Here is a 21648-nt window from a genome sequence, read left to right as displayed (position 1 = left end):
GAATAGAGAGAATTAGAGAGAATTGAGAATTAGAGAGAATAGAGAGAATTAGAGAGAATAGAGAGAATTAGAGAGAATAGAGAGAATTAGAGAGAATAGAGAGAATTAGAGAGAATAGAGAGAATTAGAGAGAATAGAGAATTAGAGAGAATAGAGAGAATTAGTGAGAATTGAGAATTAGAGAGAATAGAGAGAATTAGAGAGAATAGAGAGAATTAGAGAGAATTGAGAGAATTAGAGAGAATAGAGAGAATTAGAGAGAATAGAGAGAATTAGAGAGAATTGAGAATTAGAGAGAATAGAGAGAATTAGAGAGAATAGAGAGAATTAGAGAGAATAGAGAGAATTAGAGAGAATAGAGAGAATTAGAGAGAATAGAGAGAATTAGAGAGAATAGAGAATTAGAGAGAATAGAGAGAATTAGAGAGAATAGAGAGAATTAGAGAGAATAGAGAGAATTAGAGAGAATATAGAGAATTAGAGAGAATTAGAGAGAATAGAGAATAGAGTAGAGAATTTTGCATTTTTTAAACACTTTTTTGGTTGTTGAATATCTTACCATACATTTTGAGCTGCTTGTATCCTCCTGACGGATGGTTATTTTTTAAAGAAACTAAATATGCTTCTCTGCATTGAAAGGACTGTGAGTCTTATTGAGTATATCTAGTAATTACTTGCTTTTCTGAAGTCTAACAACCTTGCCAGCAGGTATGCCAGCTAAGATAGTTAGACATGCTAGCTACACTAACTTGATTGATAGCCTGAGCTGGCTTCTTGGTAGCTAATTATGAGGAAATTGGGACCCTATCTGGAGTAGCTAAAGCCAGCTTCGTAAAGTTGCTAGGTGGCTAGTAGTATTACAGAGAAACAACAACAACAAAAATCATATTTAAAACATTTGAACAAATCTGAGGTGTCTCTGTATGGCCAATGTATGGGCAAGGAGCCTCTGCTGAAATCAATAGAACGGGGGCGAACGTTTGGGGTGTAGCGCTGTTTAAATCTACACTATTTAGCTTGGAATAACCTATTCACGGTTGGTTAGATTAACATTTGTAGAAGGCTTCTATCTATAGTTTGGAATGGTGAATGGTGATTTCGGGAGGCTGCCATCAAGGAAATGAGAATAAACCACTTTTTCTGTTAATTAACTTCCAACGAATTACGACCCGCCATACGATATCAACAATGACAACCGTTGGCTGATATTTACGTGTATTGGTGTGTGGACACTGGCCAGTGACTTTTATGTTTTAAGCAATTGATACCGTGTCATTGTTTTGACTATAAACTTTTACACTAACATAACTATGTCACGACTTCCACCGAAGGTGACTCCTCCCCTTCCTGTTCGGGCGGCGCTCGGCGGTCGTCATTGCCGGCCTACTAGCTGCCACCGATCCCTTTTCTTGTTCCTTTGGTTTTGTCTGTCTTGTGTTCACCTGTGTCTAGTTTAGCTTATCAGTGGGGTATTTCATCTCGCCCTACCCGCTAAGTTTTGTGCGGGATTGTTTGTGTTACTGTCATTGGTTTGGGTTGCGTCATAAAACGCCCTTCTTGGAATTCTTGCTCTCCTGCGCCTGACTCCACACCCACCTCTCCTAGGGAGATTCTGACAAACCAATCATACCCCGAGGGGAAAAGGATGTGTACTTCCCCCCAATTCCATGTGGTCAAAACATCAGCTTGTGTAATGTAGTAGCTCATACTTTTCACACCATGGAAAGTTTAAAAAAAAGACATACTTCTCAATAGTTTAACCATTTAGAGATGTAAAAAATGCTTCAAAGCACGATTTAACCAGGCGCTCTAGACTAGTGTCTATATGGCCTGTGCAACAGGTTAAATGTTTGACGTTTCTAGGAATAGGTTCATAACCTTTAATTGCATTGCCTGAAATACCATAGCCTGCTACATAGGCCTTTACAATTCAATTGTTCAATGATCTCTATCGCAGCTTTTTCACATGACATGCTACCGGCCTACGGTTATCATTACCGTCCAGTCTCAACTAGATGATGTGGGATTCCAGTGAAGGCCTTCTCCTTTCCCCATCTATTCAACCAGTTTCATTTAATTCTGTGGCACTGTTGGCTGTGTTGGTGAGGAGGGTGCAATTGGGCCCGCAATTCTGGGCGTTCCAGCATGTGGCCATTCCTGCTTCTGCATATTTATACTTGTATTTATCTTTTTTTTTTTAGTTAGCACAGCTGTCCTACAGTAAGCTGTCCTACAGTAGGTGGCATTAATTCACAATAACATTGGATGTCGCCTATAAACCGCACAAAAGAAGGGGTGGGGGCAACAACGGTAGCTAGCTAGCTGTAGAATGGTAGACAGCGTCCTTTGTTCCCACTTGTCGGGAACTATTTTCCCGCAGTTCTGTTAAAGCTTAGCCAGCTAGTCCTAAGGAGGACTCCGGTAGACAGCAGGTGGGAGGCAGGGACGACACTGTGTGCTAGCTAGTCAACTAGCAACCTAGCTAGCACACAGTGTCGCTTACTATCAAACTAGTTAGTACACGGTGTCGCCCAAGCCTCTCGCCTGCTATGCTAGTAGGAGGTGGGGACAACCAGTAGGCAGTGTCCTTCGCTCCTGCCTGCTATGTACCGGAAAAATCTGTGCCTGACACAGTGTGCTAGCTAGCTAACTAGCATCTTAGCACATGGTGTCGCCCCAGCCTCCCTCATGTAGTGCTAGTGGGAGGTGTGAGCAACCGGTAGACGGTGTCCTTCCCCCCCGCTGGTTGGGCACTGTTTTTCCACAGTTCTGTTAACAATGGCAGGTGTTTGGCAGGCAGGAGTGAAGGACACTGTGTTCTAGTTTAGCCAGCTAGTCCTAAGGAGGACTCCGGTACACAGCAGAACGGGGCAAAACCGCATGCTAACTATTGAGCTGCTGTGCCCCGCCTGTCGAGTTTTCTCCGGGAGGCGGGGGCAACATCGTGCGCTAGCTAGCTAACTAGCAAGCTAGCACACGGTGTCGCAGCCTCCCGCCTGCTGTGCTAACATGAAGCAGGGGCGACCGGTAGTGTCCTCGGCCTCGTATGTCGAGGGTGAGGGCAGGTGGGAGCGAAGGACACTGTCTACCGGTGTAAAAACTCAGATACTTTTATTGCCCTTTTGACCCATATTCAAAAATGTCACACAAGCTGAAAATGTTGTGCTTGTGGGGAGGGGGGAACAATGGGGTGCTCAAAGGTGGGTGTTTATGCAGGAACCAATAGGATACTCGACATGGGGGGGCTCATGAAGGAACCAATTGGATGCTCAAGAGGAATGCTCCGAATTGCCTGCTGCAGTTGCACTGGGTGCTCGAAGGGGGGCGTTCATGCAGGAAGCAAGGGGGAGGGGTGTTCATAAAGGAGACACAATGGGACTCTAGATCACATGCAGGAATGCCCTGAATTTCTGGCTGCAGTTGCACACTACTGGTGTTGGTAGCCTACATTAAAGGCTGGACTGAGGAAAAAGTGAAGTATGTCCATGGTCTAGAATTGTCATTTCAGAATAGGCATTAGCAAACAAGACCTTGGATATTATCAGGACACCAGCATTCAAATATATGGCTTGCTAGTGCTATAAGGCTATAGGCTCCTTGAACGTTTCATTTATTTTCCCTTTGCCTTTCGCATTCGAGCCTGGAATGAAACTTTCCATCCATCCTTGGATCTCTCAAGTCCCATTGTGGCTTGTTCTGAGGCCCCGTGTTATTCCCGAGGACAGGCTAATCGGTTTAGCAGTCATGGACTCTGGCTAAAATGAAGGGGGTGGCAGATAAATGTCTAGTTAGAATTAAGTATTTTAAAATAAGACACTATTGATAATCACTATATAAGAATAAAATACAACCATGAATTGTCAACAAATAACGAAAATATTTTAAATTGATAAAATGTGTAAAATAAATGCGTTATTCATTAAAGATATTCCAGAACCACAATAAAACAATTTCTTATGAAATACTGCCGTCTTTGTCTCCTTTTTTCTCGCATGTTTTCCCTTGGAGTTCCTCCCCCTGCGGCGTTGGGCGGAGTTTCATACCGAAACAGACGCTTCTTTTGTCGGATCCGTTTCAACCTGACTCCCTGGGGTTTACGGCTGAAAGATAGACACTTAAACAGCCCTAAAATAATTAACACGAATACCTTGATTTTTAGTATCAACGCTGGTTTCTAACTGTCACGAAAGGTGAGTGAAAAGTTGTGTTTTGACGACGTTATAAGCGATTTTCAAGTCGTGTCTCCCCCAGTCTTTGTAACACTCATGGCGGCTCTGCAGTGAGAGCTTTGGGGCAAGAGCAAACAGATGCGCCCGCTCGCGTATCTGTTTTTCAGGAAATCCTCACTTTATAAGCGTTTCTGAAATGTGCACTTACTCTTTTTGGTAGCTTATAAAACCACATGGATAGTTAATTGTGCAATCTCCTCCAATTTATACCATTAAAACGACTTTTCACAAAATAACGAATTATACTACCAAACTGCACGTGTCCTACACATCCAGGCTGCTAATTAATTCGACTGAGCGTTTTTTTATGTAACATTTCGTGGTATAATATAATTTTATTTTCAAAAATGTGTTCGGTAAGAATACTTTTCTTGCCAGCGGAAGCTGCGTTTTGACTCCTGCCGGAATAAGGGCGCCATTACTGGGGTAGGAAGCAGAAAACGGTCGGTGTTCCCAAGACAAATTTATAAGGCTATGACTAGTCTTGACTCCAAAATAGAAGTACATTACATTAGCAATGCCACGTCCCCTCGAAATATTTGAATGCAGTATATTATGAGCATTTGATATATTTTCATAGTTTTAGATATTCCCTAAATGTAACGGTAGATGGGAAACGCATGCATGTAGCAAGTTGTTTTTTTTGTGTGCAATGTAGGCCTGCCTATGTTCTCGAATAAGTTTGGAGGATCTGTTGCGTGTTCCGAAGTTTGACCTTATGAGCGGGCCATAACACTGTAGCCTATACACGGAGAAAGCGGCGCCTCGGTCGGGTGCACAGCTGCGCCACCGATTGGGGGATACGGACGGGGGTAGTCGCGCGCTTTCTGGCAGTTCGATTCAGCCCGCCGCCATGGAATGTTCAAGCTGTTCCAACATTCTATTCCCTTCTCTAAAACGCTCCCTCCGCCTAGACTATCTAGCCTATATACCAAGCCAGTCGCGGTTAGTTAGGCTTTCGGTTAGGGGCCCGATGGAAAATAAGCAGAAAAAATGGCCTGGCGGCGGAACTAATCGGTCCCTTGATCATGACTCCGAGGTCATTGGACCTCGGTGTCTTCTGTACGGGAGTTAATTGGTCTGGACATTAACACACGCTCGCGGTACAGTTTTGGAAGCATAAGGACCTTATTTTCATATCTGCAATAGAAAATAATTCTGCTGCTATTGAAAAATCACACGTTGAAACAAAACATTGATCGGTCCTACAATTATATTGTGTGCCACTGCCCTGAAGTAGGCTACGCAATGTTCTCTCATATGATAAAGGTTGGATAGATAGGATGGACTTGGGCGAGGGCCCATGTAACGCTTATTAGTCTAATGATCTAATACACTGATTAAAGTATAATCATATAATGTTAGTTTCAATCTCTTACGTTCTCTATTTTCTGATCCACTTGTTTAAATTGAATAATATAAAACTGTTTTTAATTGACACATTTTCTACACTGTAAAATTGAGATTTTGATATTGTTGTGATAATTTTCTAAATCATCTTTATTCCTTTGAAAATGAATGGTACTGTCACTGACTGTGAAGCCATGGCGTTGTGTGCATCAGTCTCTACAGGCTTCCCTTCAAATTCACTACAATGTTATCCTCAATCCCCTGCATATGCACTACAATGTTATTATTATTATTATTATTATTATTATATGCCAACACCTTGCACAGAGAGTCTAACATCTAGGCCTAGCCAACATGTCGAAATGGATGGTTAATTTACAAATCTGCGTAATGTCATGGTGTTTTAGTACGATTCCAATGAAGTAGCCCAATAGGCCTAAACGTATTGTCTTGTGAATGTAGCCTAATGCACGGATTGCGTCGAAGGATTGTGCATCCCAGGCACATCGGCTGCCCCGGAACCCCTGCGATGTGCAGCTTGCATAGTAAAGCCCTGTCTGAGCAATTTTACGGTCCATTATTATAACCTATTGCAGGTCTAGAGTAGACACTAGCCTCTATACGATGAACAAGTAGCTTAAATTAGCGGTATAGCTGAGAGGAATGCATAGCCTGTAAACGGAGACGATGCCCCTGTTTTGGGATAACCTATGCAGCCTTCATTCCCCCCATCCTCGAAGACATCACTGATAGATGTGTGAAAATAGATTTTATGCTAGGCTACCAACCAAGTCATGTCAGATCAGGGATTATTTCTGTAACCTATGATCATTGGTCACCAGTGATCATATATATACACTGCTCAAAAAAATAAAGGGAACACTTAAACAACACAATGTAACTCCAAGTCAATCACACTTCTGTGAAATCAAACTGTCCACTTAGGAAGCAACACTGATTGACAATACATTTCACATGCTGTTGTGCAAATGGAATAGACAACAGGTGGAAATTATAGGCTATTAGCAAGACATCCCCAATAAAGGAGTGGTTCTGCAGGTGGCGACCACAGACCACTTCTCAGTTCCTATGCTTCCTGGCTGATGTTTCGGTCATTTTGAATGCTGGCGGTGCTTTCACTCTAGTGGTAGCATGAGACGGAGTCCACAACCCACACAAGGGGCTCAGGTAGTGCAGCTCATCCATGATGGCACATCAATGCGAGCTGTGGCAAGAAGTTTTGCTGTGTCTGTCAGCGTAGTGTCCAGAGCATGGAGGCGCTACCAGGAGACAGGCCAGTACATCAGGAGACGTGGAGGAGGCCGTAGGAGGGCAACAACCCAGCAGCAGGACCGCTACCTCCGCCTTTGTGCAAGGAGGAGTAGGAGGAGCACTGCCAGAGCCCTGCAAAATGACCTCCAGCAGGCCACAAATGTGCATGTGTCTGCTCAAACGGTCAGAAACAGACTCCATGGCGGTGATATGAGGGCCCGACGTCCACAGGTGGGGATTGTGCTTACAGCCCAACACCGTGCAGGACGTTTGGCATTTGCCAGAGAACACCAAGATTGGCAAATTCGCCACAGATGAAAGCAGGTTCACACTGAGCACATGTGACAGACGTGACAGAGTCTGGAGACGCTGTGGAGAACGTTCTGCTGCCTGCAACATCCTCCAGCATGACCGGTTTGGCGGTGGGTCAGTCATGGTGTGGGGTGGCATTTCTTTGGGGGGCCGCCAGCCCTCCATGTGCTCGCCAGAGGTAGCCTGACTGCCATTAGGTTACAGAGATGAGATCCTCAGACCCCTTGTGAGACCATGCTGGTGCGGTTGGCCCTGGGTTCCTCCTAATGCAAGACAATGCTAGACCTCATGTGGCTGGAGTACGTCAGCAGTTCCTGCAAGAGGAAGGCATTGATGCTATGGACTGGCCCACCTGTTCTCCAGACCTGAATCCAATTGAGCACATCTGGGACATCATGTCTCGCTCCATCCACCAACACCACGTTGCACCACAGACTGTCCAGGAGTTGGCAGATGCTTTAGTCCAGGTCTGGGAGGAGATCCCTCAGGAGACCATCCGCCACCTCATCAGGAGCATGCCCCGGCATTGTAGGGAGGTCATACAGGCACGTGGAGACCACACACACACACTACTGAGCCTCATTTTGACTTGTTTTAAGGACAATACATCAAAGTTGGATCAGCCTGTAGTGTGGTTTTCCACTTTAATTTTGAGTCGGACTCCAAATCCAGACCTCCATGGGTTGATACATTTTATTTCCATTGATAATTTTTGTGATTTTGTTGTCACAAGTTCCACAGACATGTGACTAACAGAAAGGGAATAATGTGTCCCTGAACAAAGGGGGGTCAAAAGTAACAGTCAATGCAGCTGGTGGCCACACCAGATACTAAGTACTGTAGTGCATCTCCTCATGGACCGCACCAGATTTGCCACTCAGGAGTGGTCCTTGAATTGCTTCTCTTCCCACAGACACGTTTGCGAATTATCCCTGCTTCACTCCTCACACAGCCGTTGGATAGGTCTATAATGCTGATATGCTATAGTCTACTTTATAGTCCCTTGCCCACTGTAGCTTACAGGTAATGGGTACACAATTTAGTGGGCTGCTGAAGGTTTAGTCTGGCTTTGGTGTATAATGGGCTGCAAAATAGCGGTGATGCAAATTTGGAGGGCAGGTCAATATAGGACATTTATTTACTAAATAAACTAAAGTAAAACATTTTTAAAAAGTTACATAATAGTATTTATATACAGGGGTTCTACACTATGACTTCACCTAGGCTACTGCAGTAGAACTTTGCAGGGGCGGCAGCGTAGTCTAGTGGTTAGAGCGTTGGACTAGTAACCGGAAGTGCGAGTTCAAACCCCCGAGCTGACAAGGTCGTTCTGCCCCTGAACAGGCAGCACTGTTCCCAGGCCGTCATTGAAAATAAGAATTTGTAACTGACTTGCCTGGTTAAATAAAGGTAAAAAAAAACAACTTTGCAGCAAATTCGGATGGCAGACTGACAGGGATTCTTCATCTGGTTGTGCTCATAACGCATCATGGTCGTTTTAAGAGTGTATGCCTATAGTCTGAAGTTGCCAAGGGGAAACTTGTGTGCCAAACATTAGGACCACCCCATGGCAACTGCATGGCCTATTGGTTAGCTTACTTGTAGTGAAGACGTCAGCTGAATAATTGGCATAACGTGCACCCTCTCCGTGTCAATGTTTTTGAACATATTTAGTCGTGGACATAGGATAACGATTGGAACGTCAAAAGTCAGTTCTTGAATTTGAGAAATCGTGTGTAGATCAATCTTTACGTATTGGAATATCTGCCTACATGTACAAATGACCTCAACTAACCTGTAACCCGCACACTGACTCTGTACCGGTACCCCCTGTAATATAGCCTCGTTACTTTTTAATTATTTTTTACTTTAGTTTATTTGGTCAATATTTTGTAAGTCAGCATTCCACGGCAAGGTCTACACGTATTCGGCACCTGTGACAAAGATTGCTTTGATTTTGTGGTTCCAGATTATCTAGGAATCGGGTCAGTTGAGCTGCCCACAGACGCTGCACCATGAATGGCAGCAGCAGTGTGCCCTCTGCCTCCCAGACCATTCAGATAAAAACCGAGCCAGGTAGGTCAAATAATCAAACCACCATTCGTCAACCACAAGCTATATCATTTCTTCTAGTCATAGTTTTGTAATTTTGTGTATCCTTCCTTCATGCTTATGTAATTACATGTAGGTGTATGTTTTTATCTTGTAATATTGTGTTTGAATTCTGGTTGACTTTGAAAGATCAATGTGTTTGACATTTGCTTACTTATGTCTGTCAGTTGTTTATCTATTCCAGGGTCAGCTTGAGGTTTATTGTGTCTACTGAAGGGGTCAGTCAAAAGAAGTGAAACGCATGACCTTTGATGTTGCTTGATGTTTGTCTGTTTTAGTTGTGGATGCTTGGAGTAAGGAGGACTGCCTCACTCTTTTGGAGAGGATTCAGAGCCTGTTGCCTGATGGTGATGCCATGAAATACAAAACCACCGAGTCCCACTTTGACTGGGAGAAGGTCTGCTTCGGAGACTTCACCGGCGACATGTGCAAACAGAAGTGGGCGAAGGTGTCTACTGAGGTGGTTAGCCAATCACAATTTCAGCCAATCACAAAATCAGAAAATCTATTTTCTGTGTGGAGGGAAGAGTGTCACAGTCTGTCGTCTCTATCTACTGGAAAAATGGCACTATGAAAATGTTTACAACAGAATTTCTGTTTTTTATCTATTTGATACTGTCTTCAGGTGCGGAAGTTTAGGACTATGACAGAGCTCATAGTCGACGTCATTGAGTTTGTGAAGAACCCTTACAAAGGGAAGAAATTGAAGGTAAAGAATCAGATTTGACCTTGTACTCGTGACATTTGACCTCCTTGTACTCGTGACATTTGACCTCCTTGTACTCGTGACATTTGACCTCCTTGTACTCGTGACATTTGACCTTGTACTCGTGACATTTGACCTTGTACTCGTGACATTTGACCTTGTACTCGTGACATTCCATGAAATACTAGGGTTATTTGTTATTGTTATTTCACAATACTGTTGCCAATCTCACGCCTTCTACCGTATGAATGGCAATTGTTCTGTTTTCCACCCTGTTAGACACACCCAGACTTCCCAAAGAAACCCCTTACGCCGTATTTCCGGTTCTTCATGGAGAAGCGAGCCAAGTATGCCAAGATCCACCCGGAGATGAGCAACCTTGACCTCACCAAGATTCTGTCCAAGAAATACAAGGAGCTCCCAGACAAGAAAAAGGTGATGGTCAACTCTACTCTGCTCTTTCATTATGCCTTTGGGATCATCTTTATTTAGTTCAAAGCAGCTGTCGCCTCTAAACATGGCATCACTGTATAGAAAACTGAGAGTGGTATGTGAATACACTCACCAGAACGAATTACTTTCTTTTCTTGTTTCAAATTTGATTGCTTTCTGTACAGCTACACATCTTCAATTGTAGCAGCTCTGTTAGTTTTTCAGTTAATAGCTAATTCACTGAGGGTTACTCTCTGTTCCCCACAGCAAAAGTACATCACAGAGTTTCAGCGAGAGAAGGAGTCATTTGAGAAGAATATGGCCCGATTCAAGTGAGTGGCATTTTCTGTCTCTTTCAAACCGGTTATAACAAGTTACTAAGTGTTCGGTGGCCAAATTAACTTCCTCTACTGGATAATAACCAACACTTTCCAAAGCTGACTAATTTCCCTTGGAAGAAAACAAACCCTGCAGGTGATCACCCCTCTATCTGTTTGTTGAAAGGGTATACCACCCATATACAGCTGCCTTAATGTCTTTGCTCTTGTTCACGTCCAGAGAGGACCACCCGGAGTTGATCGAGGAGAGAAAGAAGTCGGACCTCCCTGAGAAGCCCAAGACGCCCCAGCAGCTGTGGTACAACCATGAGAAGAAGACCTACATGAAGCTCCACCCTGATGTGAGTGTTTGCAGAGGACCCATCCAGCTAAGTCTGGGATTTTGCTGAATGGAACTGTTGAGTGTTGTGCTTCCATTAATTCACCCTCAAAAGAAAATGTCCCTGTTGGAGTCCTTTGTGGTGAATGCCTTTCCTTTCTCTGGGGTTACCAGGTGAGCCAAAAGGAGCTGAAGGAGGCTCTGAGGAGACAGTGGTCCCAGCTCTCAGACAAGAAGAGACTAAAATGGATCAGCAAGGCCCTGGAGCTGCAGAAAGACTATGCGGTAAGAGGTTAGAGGTGAAGGGTCAAGAGTAAATATTCAATAGAAATAAAAACCTCGTCAGGACACAACTTGGTAATCCTTTACTACCTTTTCCTGGTAGAGTAAACCAGCACAATTTCATCATGTGTGATATACACTGGCTAGAGAGTAACATGCACATTTCTAAATAAATAGTATTTAATCCCTTTTAGGAAAGTCGCAATCAATTACAATTTCACAGATTATTAAGTCTTGATGAGGAGAAATTGTCCATAATTTCTCATTGTCGACCAAAACGTTTGATTGAATCTATGGTTCTCGCTACAGGGCAGTATGAAGGTCTACCAAGAGGCCCATCCAGATGCTGAAGAGCACGTCAAGTCCGTCCTCACCAAAGCCGAGCGGCAGCTCAAGGACAAGTTCGACGGCAGGCCAACCAAACCACCGCCGTAAGTCGCTTGATCGGAGTCACATTATTTGAATGAAAGAATAGTGGGCAAGTGGAGAGGTAGAGGAATGTATAAGGGCACAGAAAAGCGACTGAGGTGGCGCTCAAACCCCCTGTCGCCAGGAAATATGTGGTCCAGTGTCGGCAGCGCTACCACTGCCAGACCCATGTGGTCTCGAGGCAGTTCTGTAAAGACCAAAAGGGATTTTTGCCCTTGTAATTTTTTTAAATCCAGAGATTATGGATAGGAGATCCTTTATTTATTTGCAAACATTAAGTTAGCTCTTGGTTTCTGTGGGGTTTAAAGACCTGTGGTGTAGTTGAATTCTATGGCGCTGAGCTAATGGTTTTCGGGTCTTCAGGAACGGTTACTCCCTATACTGTGCCGAGCTGATGGTGAACATGAAGGATGTTCCCAGTACGGAGCGTATGGTGCTGTGCAGTAAGCAGTGGAAGGTGATGACGCAGAAGGAGAAGGACATGTTTCAGAAACGCTGTGAGCAGGTCAGTCTTGTTCAGCTCCGTTCATGAGGAAATGCAATGAAACACCAGTATTTTATTTTTTCATTTCGTAAACAAGTCCTGGACTTGGTCCTCTGCTTCTTTTTAATAGCCGCTTCAAGTATTTTGAATTGATTGAATCAATTGATTTCAATTGTTTGTTTTTTGCTGTCATGCTGCTTCTGGGAAGCAGAAAATATAGATAAATACCTGTTTATAGAAGTGTTGTGAAGGTTTAAAATGATTTCTGTCATGATAACATAGTAGTTTTTTTGTCATTCACAAATCTGAGCAATGCTCTTTCTTTCACCCCTGTCGGTGTTTCTGGCAACAGAAAAAGAAGCAGTATGAAATTGACCTACAGCGGTTTCTAGAGGTAAGTAGAACTGAATATAACCATATCTGTAGTACTGTACATATCACACTACACATGCTTAGCTGACCTGAGTTTTAGAAGTGGAAGTCTATGAAAGCCTCTGTCGGTTCTGTTTCCCCAGAGTCTCCCAGAGGAGGAGAGGGACCGCGTGATGACGGAGGAGAAGCTGGGGGGCTCGCGGCTGGGCATGGGGGCTGCTGGCAGCCCGCATGGAGCCAAGTCCCCCTCCGCCAAGGTGGGTCTCACAAAACTACAACAGGTATGTCACCACCTATCAGCCACTTGGCAAGTTGGGATATAGCTTTCTAAGTTACAGTGAACACTTTTTTTTCACCTGGTCAGGCACAAGTAAGGTTTACTAAGCGGTTCATATGTCGGGTCATGGGGATGTTTGAGCTGTTAAGATGCAGTGAGGGTGGATCGTTTACATTTTAAAGCAGTGGATGCTGGTGGAAGGAGCTATAGGAGGACGGATTTATTGTAATAGAAAAATGGAACCGTTTCAAACACAGTTTGATATCCATTACAATGAGCACGTCCTCCTATTTCTCCTCACACTAGCCTCCTCTGTTTTTAAAAGTGTACTAGGTACACAATGTATATGTCACCTGGATTGACGCCAGGTTTGTCTCTATCGCATTCCTTCAGGAGCGCTGTCGCGAAGCTGAGCTGGAGCACTGGGTGCACGCTGGCCTGACGGCGAAAGAGAAGCGCGACGGCAAGAAGAGGACCGAAATCCCCGAGACGCCCAAGACTGCCGAGGAAATGTGGCAACAGAGCGTCATAGGAGACTACCTGGCCAAGTACAGGGTGAGCGAGCAGCATTTTGTGTCCGCAAAACAGCCCTAGATAAAAAACATTTTTTTATAAACTGTAGGTCCATATACATTTTTATAGTTTTCTAGTTTTAGTGTTTTACATTTATATCAAAGTAGTTATCTTTCCAACAACATAACTTTAAAACATTTTTTTAAACACGGTAAACCTTGGTGGGTCAATTCAAATTGGCTCGTGGGCCTGTTGTGGCCTACGGGCCGCCAGTTGAAGACTCCTGCCGTACTGCATCTAGGGATGCGTTTTAATCCATAGAGTCCTAAGGTTTAAAAATGCTGTGTCCTGTGTCTTGGGGTTAGAGTGACCGCAAGAAGGCCCAGAGTGCTATGGAGTCGGCTTGGAAGGCCATGGAGAAGAAGGAGAAGATCCCGTGGATCAAGAAGGCGGCCGATGACCAGAAGCGATACGAGGTTCAGTACCGGCCCGTGGTCAGTGACCAGATGTTTTGACCGCAGATGTTTTGACCGCTGTCTTCTTCGGTTGTGCTGAAGAAATGTCAAAATGTTGGTCGCCCTCCCCTGCCTTTCTCTTTCCTCTCTCTCCACCATCCCTCTTCGTTGCACACCCTTCTCCAAGCTACCCCCGACGGAGTATGGAGTTGGTGGATCCGTCCCGTCTGAATGCGTTTGCGTGATCTCAGTTTTTCTTGTTCTTCTTTGTTTCTTCTGCTTTCTGTACCAGAGTCTTTTGCGTGTTTGTTTGCTGGATGTCACTGTTTGCACACTGTTGAAGTATGTAATGTGAGGGCCTCCCAAGTGGCATAGTGGTTTAAGGCACTGCATCGCAGTTGCTAGCTGTGTCTCTAGAGATCCTGGTTCGAGTCTGTCGCAGCTGGCCGTGACCTGGAGACTCATGGGGCGGCGCACAATTAGCCCAGCTTCGTCCGGGTTAGGGGAGGGTTTGGCCGGCAGGGATGTCCTTGTCCCATCGCACTCTAGCGACTCCTGTGGCGGGCCGGGCGCATGCACTCTTGACACGGTCGCCAAGTGGACGGTGTTTCTTCCGACACTTTGGTGTGGATGGCTTCCGGGTTAAGCAAGCATTGTGTCAAGAAGCGGTGTGGCTTGGTTGGATCGTGTTTCGGTGAACGCGTGGCTCTCAACCTTCGCCTCTCCCGAGTCCGTACGGGAGTTGCAGCGATGAGACAAGACTGTAACTACCAATTGGATACCATGAAATTGGGGAGAAAAAGGGGTAAAAAGTATGTAATGTGTATTTCTATTGATTATCCATTCAACTGTCCCGGTGTGTAATTTTAATGGGCATTAACCCATTAACCCCATTGCTGACCTGGGTCAAATACTTTCAAATACTTGATTTAATTTGCCCGATACAATGGAGCCCCCGTATTCCAATTGTTTGACATATACAGTACACCTGTGTGTGTGTGTGTGTGTGTGTGTGTGTGTGTGTGTGTGTGTGTGTGTGTGTGTGTGTGTGTGTGTGTGTGTGTGTGTGTGTGTGGGGACTGTGCTCGTGGTGTAATGACAGTTCTTCTCCCACAGAGGGAATTGTTGGAGTCTAGAATGCCCCAGTCAGGAGCAGGCCAGAGGAAACCCAAGTTTGAAGGGGAGCCCAAGAAGCCACCAGTGTGAGTGTCCACACGCTGACTCTTTTTGAGTGTTATTGCTATTACTGGTGTCTTGTTATCATAGGGTTTCTTTTCTTGGCTTATCCTGGCCCATGTTCTTTTTCATTTTCTCTGTCTATTTGCTCAGTCCCTTTTACCCAAATGTCTTATCATGTTTAACAAAATCCCACTAAGTTTAAACTCACAAATGAAACACAGGGCAAAATAAAACAAGCACCAAATGTGGGTATCTACTGGTTAAAAGGGGAATAATTGTTGCTTTCTAATGATGCTAGCTGTATGTCTCAACTCTCACTATAAAGAGAATAAACACCTTGTTGAAATCGGAGTAATGGTGAACAATGCTGAGAGAGACGCACCTGTTTCAGTAGCGCGAGGCTCAAATGGGCTTTGGCAGTCCTTTTCATTTGGCCGCATATCAACTGCAATAATTTCTGGAATCAGCGCTTTGTTAAAGATGTGTGTAGTGCTTTGTATCTGTGGCAAATAATTTGAAAGATGCTGCATATCCCCACTAATATTACAGCGTTGTTGCGTTAGGTAGGCCTATTTTGTTAAATATTTCCCTTTAGGATGAGGAGTGGGACCTGTTAGTGGTCGTTTTGTGATAACTGCACTGTGATTACATTTTTTTTAAACAATTCTGTTTTAGTTTTTTTTTCTTAATGTTAAGTATTACATTTAATTTAAACGTTCACACCCTTAGTTTGTATTGACTGATCTGTGGGTGTAATTAATCCTGAATTAAACCATTCTCCCTCTCCCTCTTTCTCCGCAGGAGCGGCTACCAGATGTTCTCCCAGGAGCTGCTGACCAACGGCGAGCTAAACCACTTCAGCCTGAAGGAGCGCATGGTGGAGATCGGCAAGCGCTGGCACAAACTCAGCCAGAGCCACAAGGACAAGTACAAGAAGCTGGTGGAGGAGCTGCAGATTGAGTACAAGGCCGAGCTGGAGGCTTGGGTCAAGGTAAGGGAGGGTAATCTTTGGGTCAAATAATGACTATTTGTTAGGCAACTTTCCGAAGGTGAATAATCAAATAAGCATTAAAAAAAAATCAAACTGAACGAGACAGATTGCGTAAGGCGACATTGATACACGACGCAAACTTATAACCCTTGTTTTATTCTCATAACATAATTTCAACTGTTTAATGATTTTATCAGAGCCTTTGGAAGAAATTAGTCTTAACAGAATTTATTTAGTCATTTCTTCCCCCTTACTATTTTTCCCTCTTTCTTTCTCTTTTCAGTCTCTCTCTCCCCAGGAGCGAGCTGTTTATAAAGAGTTCTCCACCACAGTGAGTTGCACTCTCATCATATGTTATTGACATCCCACTCAACCCTCATTCAAGATAGCACTTCATATACAATGCCCCAAACTTTACAGTAACGACCTGGGGAATAGTTACAGGGGAGAGGAGGGGGATGAATGAGTCAATTGTAAACTGGGGATTATTAGGTGACAGTGATGGTTTGAGGGCCAGATTGGGAATTTAGCCAGGACACCGGGGGTTAACACCCCTACTCTTCCGATAAGTGCCATGGGATCTTTAGTGACCACAGAGAGTCAGGACACCGGGGTTAACACCCCTACTCTTACGATAAGTGCCATGGGATCTTTAATGACCTCAGAGAGTCAGGACACCCGTTTAACGTCCCATACGAAAGATGGCACCCTACACAGGGCAATGTCCCCAATCACTGCCCTGGGGCATTGGGATATTTTTTTAGACCAGAGGAAAGAGTGCCTCCTTCTTGCCCTCCAACACCACTTCCAGCAGCATCTGTTCTCCCATCCAGGGACTGACCAGGAGCAGTGGTATGCAGGGTGGTATGCTGCTGGCAAACATACATTCATGCTATAACCCTTCAAATTGTATTTGTCACATATGCCGAACACAACAGGTGAAATGCTTACTTACAAGCCCTTAACAAAGAATGCAGTTACGAAAAATAAGTGTTAAAATCCTGTTAGCGGGATCATTTGTCAACATCCGCTGAATTGCAGAGCGCCAAATTCAAATTAAATTACAAAAAATATTAAATTTTCATGAAATCACAAGTGCAATATAGCAAAACACAGCGTAGCTTGTTAATCCACCTGGCATGTCAGATTTCAAAAAAGCTTTACAGCAAAAGCTATCCAAGCGTTTATGTTAGGACATCTCTCTCAGTAGACAAAACATTACAAATAGCTAGCAGCAAAGTAGATTTGTCACAAGTCAGAAAAGTAGTAAAATTAATAATGTCTGCTCCAAGCTGTTGCGCATGCAAAACTCTGCTGGCACCCAGCCATCCACTGACACGATGTGATCCTTCTTGCTAATTTTTCAGAATAAAAGCCTGAAACTATGTCTAAAGACTGTTCACACCATGTGGGAAGCAATAGGAAAAGGAATCAGGTTGATATCCCTTTAAATGGAGGGAAGGCATCCAATGGAACAGAGAGGTTTCAGGAAAAACAGCACTTCCTGGTTGGGTCAGACAATATTTTGATAGTTTTGGAAACTTTAGAGTGTTTTCTATCATAATCTGACAATTATATGCATATTCTAGATTATGGGCCTGAGAAATAGGCAGTTTCATTTGGGTACGTTTTTCATCCAAACATCAAAATACTGCCCCCTACAATCAAGAGGTTAAGTATATATTTTTTAAAATAAAAGTAACAAATAATTAAACAGCAGCAGTAAAATAACAATAGTGAGGCTATATACAGGGGGTATATAGTATAGAGTCAATGTGTGGGGGCACCGGTTGAGGTAATTGAGGTAATATGTACATGTAGGTAGAGTTAAAGTGACTGCATAGAGTAGCAACAGCCTAAAAGAGGGGGGGGCAGAATGACAGATTTCTACCTTGTTGCTGGATCGAATCCCCGAGCTGACCTTTCGGTTACTGGCCCAACGTTCTAACCACTGGGCCGCCCCAGGAATCTTATGGGGTAGAATCTGTTACGACGCCTTTTGGACCTGGTGCTCCTGCTTGCTGTGCTTGACAATGTTTAGGGCCTTCCTCTGACACCGCCTGGTATAGAGGTCCTGGACGGCAGGAAGCCTGGCCCCAGTGATGTACTGGCCTGTACCCACTACCCTCCGTAGTGCCTTGCGGTCGGAGGCCGAGCAGTTGCCATACCAGGCAGTGATGCAACCAGTCAGGATGCTCTCGATGGTGCAGCTCGATGGTGCAACTTCATACTCCTGCTATAACCCTTATCACTAATGCTATTATAGTTGTATTCCCCATTCACATCCTTCATATTCCATGGCTACTCTTCTCTGTAGCTGGAGTACTAAAAGCTGACACCAAATATATTTGATTTAGATGAGTAAATGAAATTGCCTTGTTCTGTCTTGGATGATGTGACTGCAGTAGTGACTATCTGTCAAGCACAAGCATCTAACGTTACTGCATTTGAATGGGGGGTAAAAACGTAACCATATTAGCATCTAGCTACTAATCATCATTGCTTTGAGCTTTGAACCGTGTTTGTGTGCTCTGCCCACCCTCCATCCTTGCCGCCCTGTTCTCCCTCTTTGTTCTCTCCCTCCACACCTTCCTCCATCTATTCATCCCCCCCCCCCGCATGCAGAAACGACAGAGCACCACCAAGGCGCGGGGCGCCCAGGGGGCCAAGGTGTGTTTGATGGCGACAGTGAAGGGGAAGGTGGTAGGTGCCAAAGCCGCAGTAGAGGTCGGAGGGGGCAAGCGGGCCATGGCGTACCGGGCCAAGGTAACTCCGCCGCTCTCGCCAGACTGCTTCTCTCTCACACACAGAGAAGCTTTAGTCACACTTACACACAAACACTCAGACTTTGAGGCAGCTGCATGGGTGGTGGTCAGACTGTGGTACCCTGTGCTGTGTGTGTGGGCTCCTGCAATTTTAATGGTTTAGGATTAGTTAAAGCAGGTGTTCCCATACTTGATCCAGGGGCCCCCATACTTGATCCAGGGGCCCCCCAGGTGCTAAACAGTATAATTATTTGAATCAGCTGTGTAGTGCTATGGCAAAAACCAAAACATGCAACCAGGGGGCTCCCAGTACCGAGTTAAGGTAGATCATCAAGACCTGGATTCCTCTGTGGGCTTTAGTCGTCCTTACTGTGATTAAGGCTCAGTCTGCGGCAGTTGGAGTGTGACACCGATTACTCTTACATGCTTTTACGTCAGTATGTTTTTAGTTTGTGTGTTTAACTTGTCATCTTAAGGTATTTGTTATGCTATCATGTTTGTCCTGTAATTGTGTATTCCATGTGCTGTTATAAATGTATATGCTGTGCACCATTCTGTAAACGTGTGAGTTTGCGGTAAAGACCCGTTACCTGCTCTCCAGCAGGATACGTCTGACTCGGACGAGGATGATAAGACGGACTCGTCAGACTCTGATGATGAAGAATCGTCTGGCAGCTCCGACAGCGAAGATGAGGTGAACAGCACTATGCTTTAGTGTAGACTTGGGTCAAATACATAGGCAAAATATAAAGTAGTTGATGTGTGCTTAGTTTACCTGAGTTTGCATTTTGAGAGATCTGATTGGACTAGGCTAAATCAATCACCGCACTAATAGTAAAATGGATTTGACCCAGATGTTCTACTATCCTCTAGAATGACGACGACGACCCATCCGAGGGCTCCAGCAGCTCTTCCTCAGAGGACAGCAGTGACTCGGACTCAGATTAGCCCCCCCCAATAGGAGGGGCTGTGCGGGACACACCTCCTCGCGAGTCAGGCTCAGTTACAGCGGCGTCATCAAATCGCTCTCACACAGGCTGCTCCCACCTCTTTCTCACAAGGAGAAATGAGACAAAATAAAGGGAGGAAAGGAAGTCATGCTCCCCCTGTTGGCCTGGAGCACTTCTATTCAACTGGGACGAGATCTTTTACAGGGGCTGTTACGCGTTCAATGCCTTTCTAGGTGTTTTATGAACTTGTTGCAATTTTTTTTTTTAAACTTAAGGACATTTCTAATTAAAGCGGTTGAGGCTTTTTTAAATGTTTTTGAACAAGACTGGTTTCTAGAGTTTTTGACTGGGAGGGGCATATTGAGGAGTTTTTTGTCCTAACAGTCCGTGCAGAGGAAGGACTGTTGCTGCTTTCCCTACATTGAAACATCTGGTCAAACCCTCTAAAATAAAATGCACTTTTTTTCTTGTGAATTCTTCTTGTGTGATTTCCACCGTTAGTTGATGTTTATTTATAGAGCGTTAATGTAAGAAGTATGCTCAGCAACTGAAATGGCAGCCTATTCCATATAGTACACTACTTCTAGCCATAACCAAGTACGTAGTGGGAAACTAGTCTTATCATTCCTGAGCTCTGTCAGGAAATTACATGCATCCACGACTTGACTGGTAAGAGCTTCAGACTTGGGCATGACATTTCTACGAAGGGACGATCCAGCTATACTTTCCCCCACTAACCTTGGCTGTAGTTAATTTCCCTAAACAATTTGTAGTACCTGTATGTATTAAGCTTCAGTATTTGACATTGCAAAAGTATCCCTTTCTGAGCAAGCTGACCAAATTCACGTTACAGATCCACCACTCACTGAAAGCAAGTCTAAGAAGCAGTAGATCTATTTCTATGCATGCCGTTTCAAACAGCTGACAAGATATTTCTCAGATGTTTAGATGGTACAATGATTCTCTACACTAGCTTGTTTTATTTGGCAAACTATTAGAATATTTGCAACCAGGAAATGGCAGTGATTTCTGCATAGTCCACCTTTTAAATTCTGTTTTATCAATGTCAATTCAAAACTAAGTCATGCAATTTTCCATTGCTCATACTGTCTACGTAAAATGTACATAATTCACGAAACAAAAATGACATGTTGCTTTTTTTTATACAGACATATATCAATATTTAAACAATCTCAAAACTTGTCTTTCCCCAGATATAATACACATACACACATCCCCTGTACCAGGAGTGATACCAATAAATAAACACTCAGCCACCTGTGCACAATGCATTTACAGTGTTTTGTAGACTTGCAACAAGCATTCAGAACAGCCCATGGATCCTTACAAATGCATTCATTAATATAAACCCTGTGAGGTCGGTGTCCACAACATAAAAACATCCGTTTATTTATGCATTGGATGTATCTCAGTCCACCTATGTCACGCTTTCACATCTGCGGTGAAAGACGGCTAGCGCCGTGTTTGTCAGACCATAAGACATCCTGAAAATCCATCTCCTCACACACTATTATGAACCCTCTATGGAAAGATGACTCTCACGAACAGGTACATGTCGGTTGTTTTTGTCTGAAGGGTCCCTGGTACCAGTTGAAAAAAGGGGTTAGATACATGTAAACATTTTTAAAAACAAAAATCCTGATCTTTCACATAAGGGACAGACACTTCAGAACAAACTTCCTTTAGATTTTTTTTTTGGTGGGGGCTAGCTTTCATTTTTTTTTGGGTGGGGGCTAGCTGTTTCATTTTTTTGGGGGTGGGGGCTAGCTGTTTCATTTTTTTTGGGTGGGGGCTAGCTGTTTCATTTTTTTTTTTTGGTGGGGGCTAGCTGTTTCATTTTTTTTTTGGTGGGGGCTAGCT

At 44.1% G+C, this 21648-nt stretch overlaps 1 protein-coding gene across 4 annotated transcripts; it reads left to right on the top strand.

The window, feature by feature from the left end:
• Positions 1-3994: 3994 nt before the first annotated feature.
• LOC118402451 (nucleolar transcription factor 1-A-like) lies at positions 3995-20241 on the top strand. Of its 4 annotated transcripts, none has more exons than XM_035800662.1 (20): positions 3995-4190; positions 9133-9239; positions 9554-9735; positions 9901-9984; positions 10261-10416; positions 10681-10745; positions 10972-11092; positions 11245-11355; positions 11662-11783; positions 12145-12286; positions 12618-12659; positions 12781-12918; positions 13308-13469; positions 13793-13921; positions 14999-15084; positions 15863-16052; positions 16336-16383; positions 18678-18818; positions 19419-19511; positions 19691-20241. In XM_035800662.1, exons 2-20 carry the CDS (start codon positions 9179-9181, stop codon positions 19763-19765), a joined length of 2148 nt encoding a protein of 715 aa, XP_035656555.1. In that variant the 5' UTR covers positions 3995-4190; positions 9133-9178; the 3' UTR covers positions 19766-20241. The 4 variants fall into 4 exon arrangements, with proteins under 4 accessions (XP_035656555.1, XP_035656558.1, XP_035656557.1 ...); XM_035800665.2 differs by having other exon boundaries at positions 4018-4190; positions 12781-12894; XM_035800664.2 differs by having other exon boundaries at positions 4018-4190; positions 13793-13903.
• The last annotated feature ends 1407 nt before the right edge of the window (positions 20242-21648 follow it).

The sequence above is a fragment of the Oncorhynchus keta genome, chromosome 23, assembly GCF_023373465.1.
Source record: "Oncorhynchus keta strain PuntledgeMale-10-30-2019 chromosome 23, Oket_V2, whole genome shotgun sequence".
NCBI lineage: Eukaryota > Metazoa > Chordata > Actinopteri > Salmoniformes > Salmonidae > Oncorhynchus > Oncorhynchus keta.
Note: the sequence above shows the minus strand (reverse complement) of the source record. Positions and strands in the feature narration are given on the sequence as shown.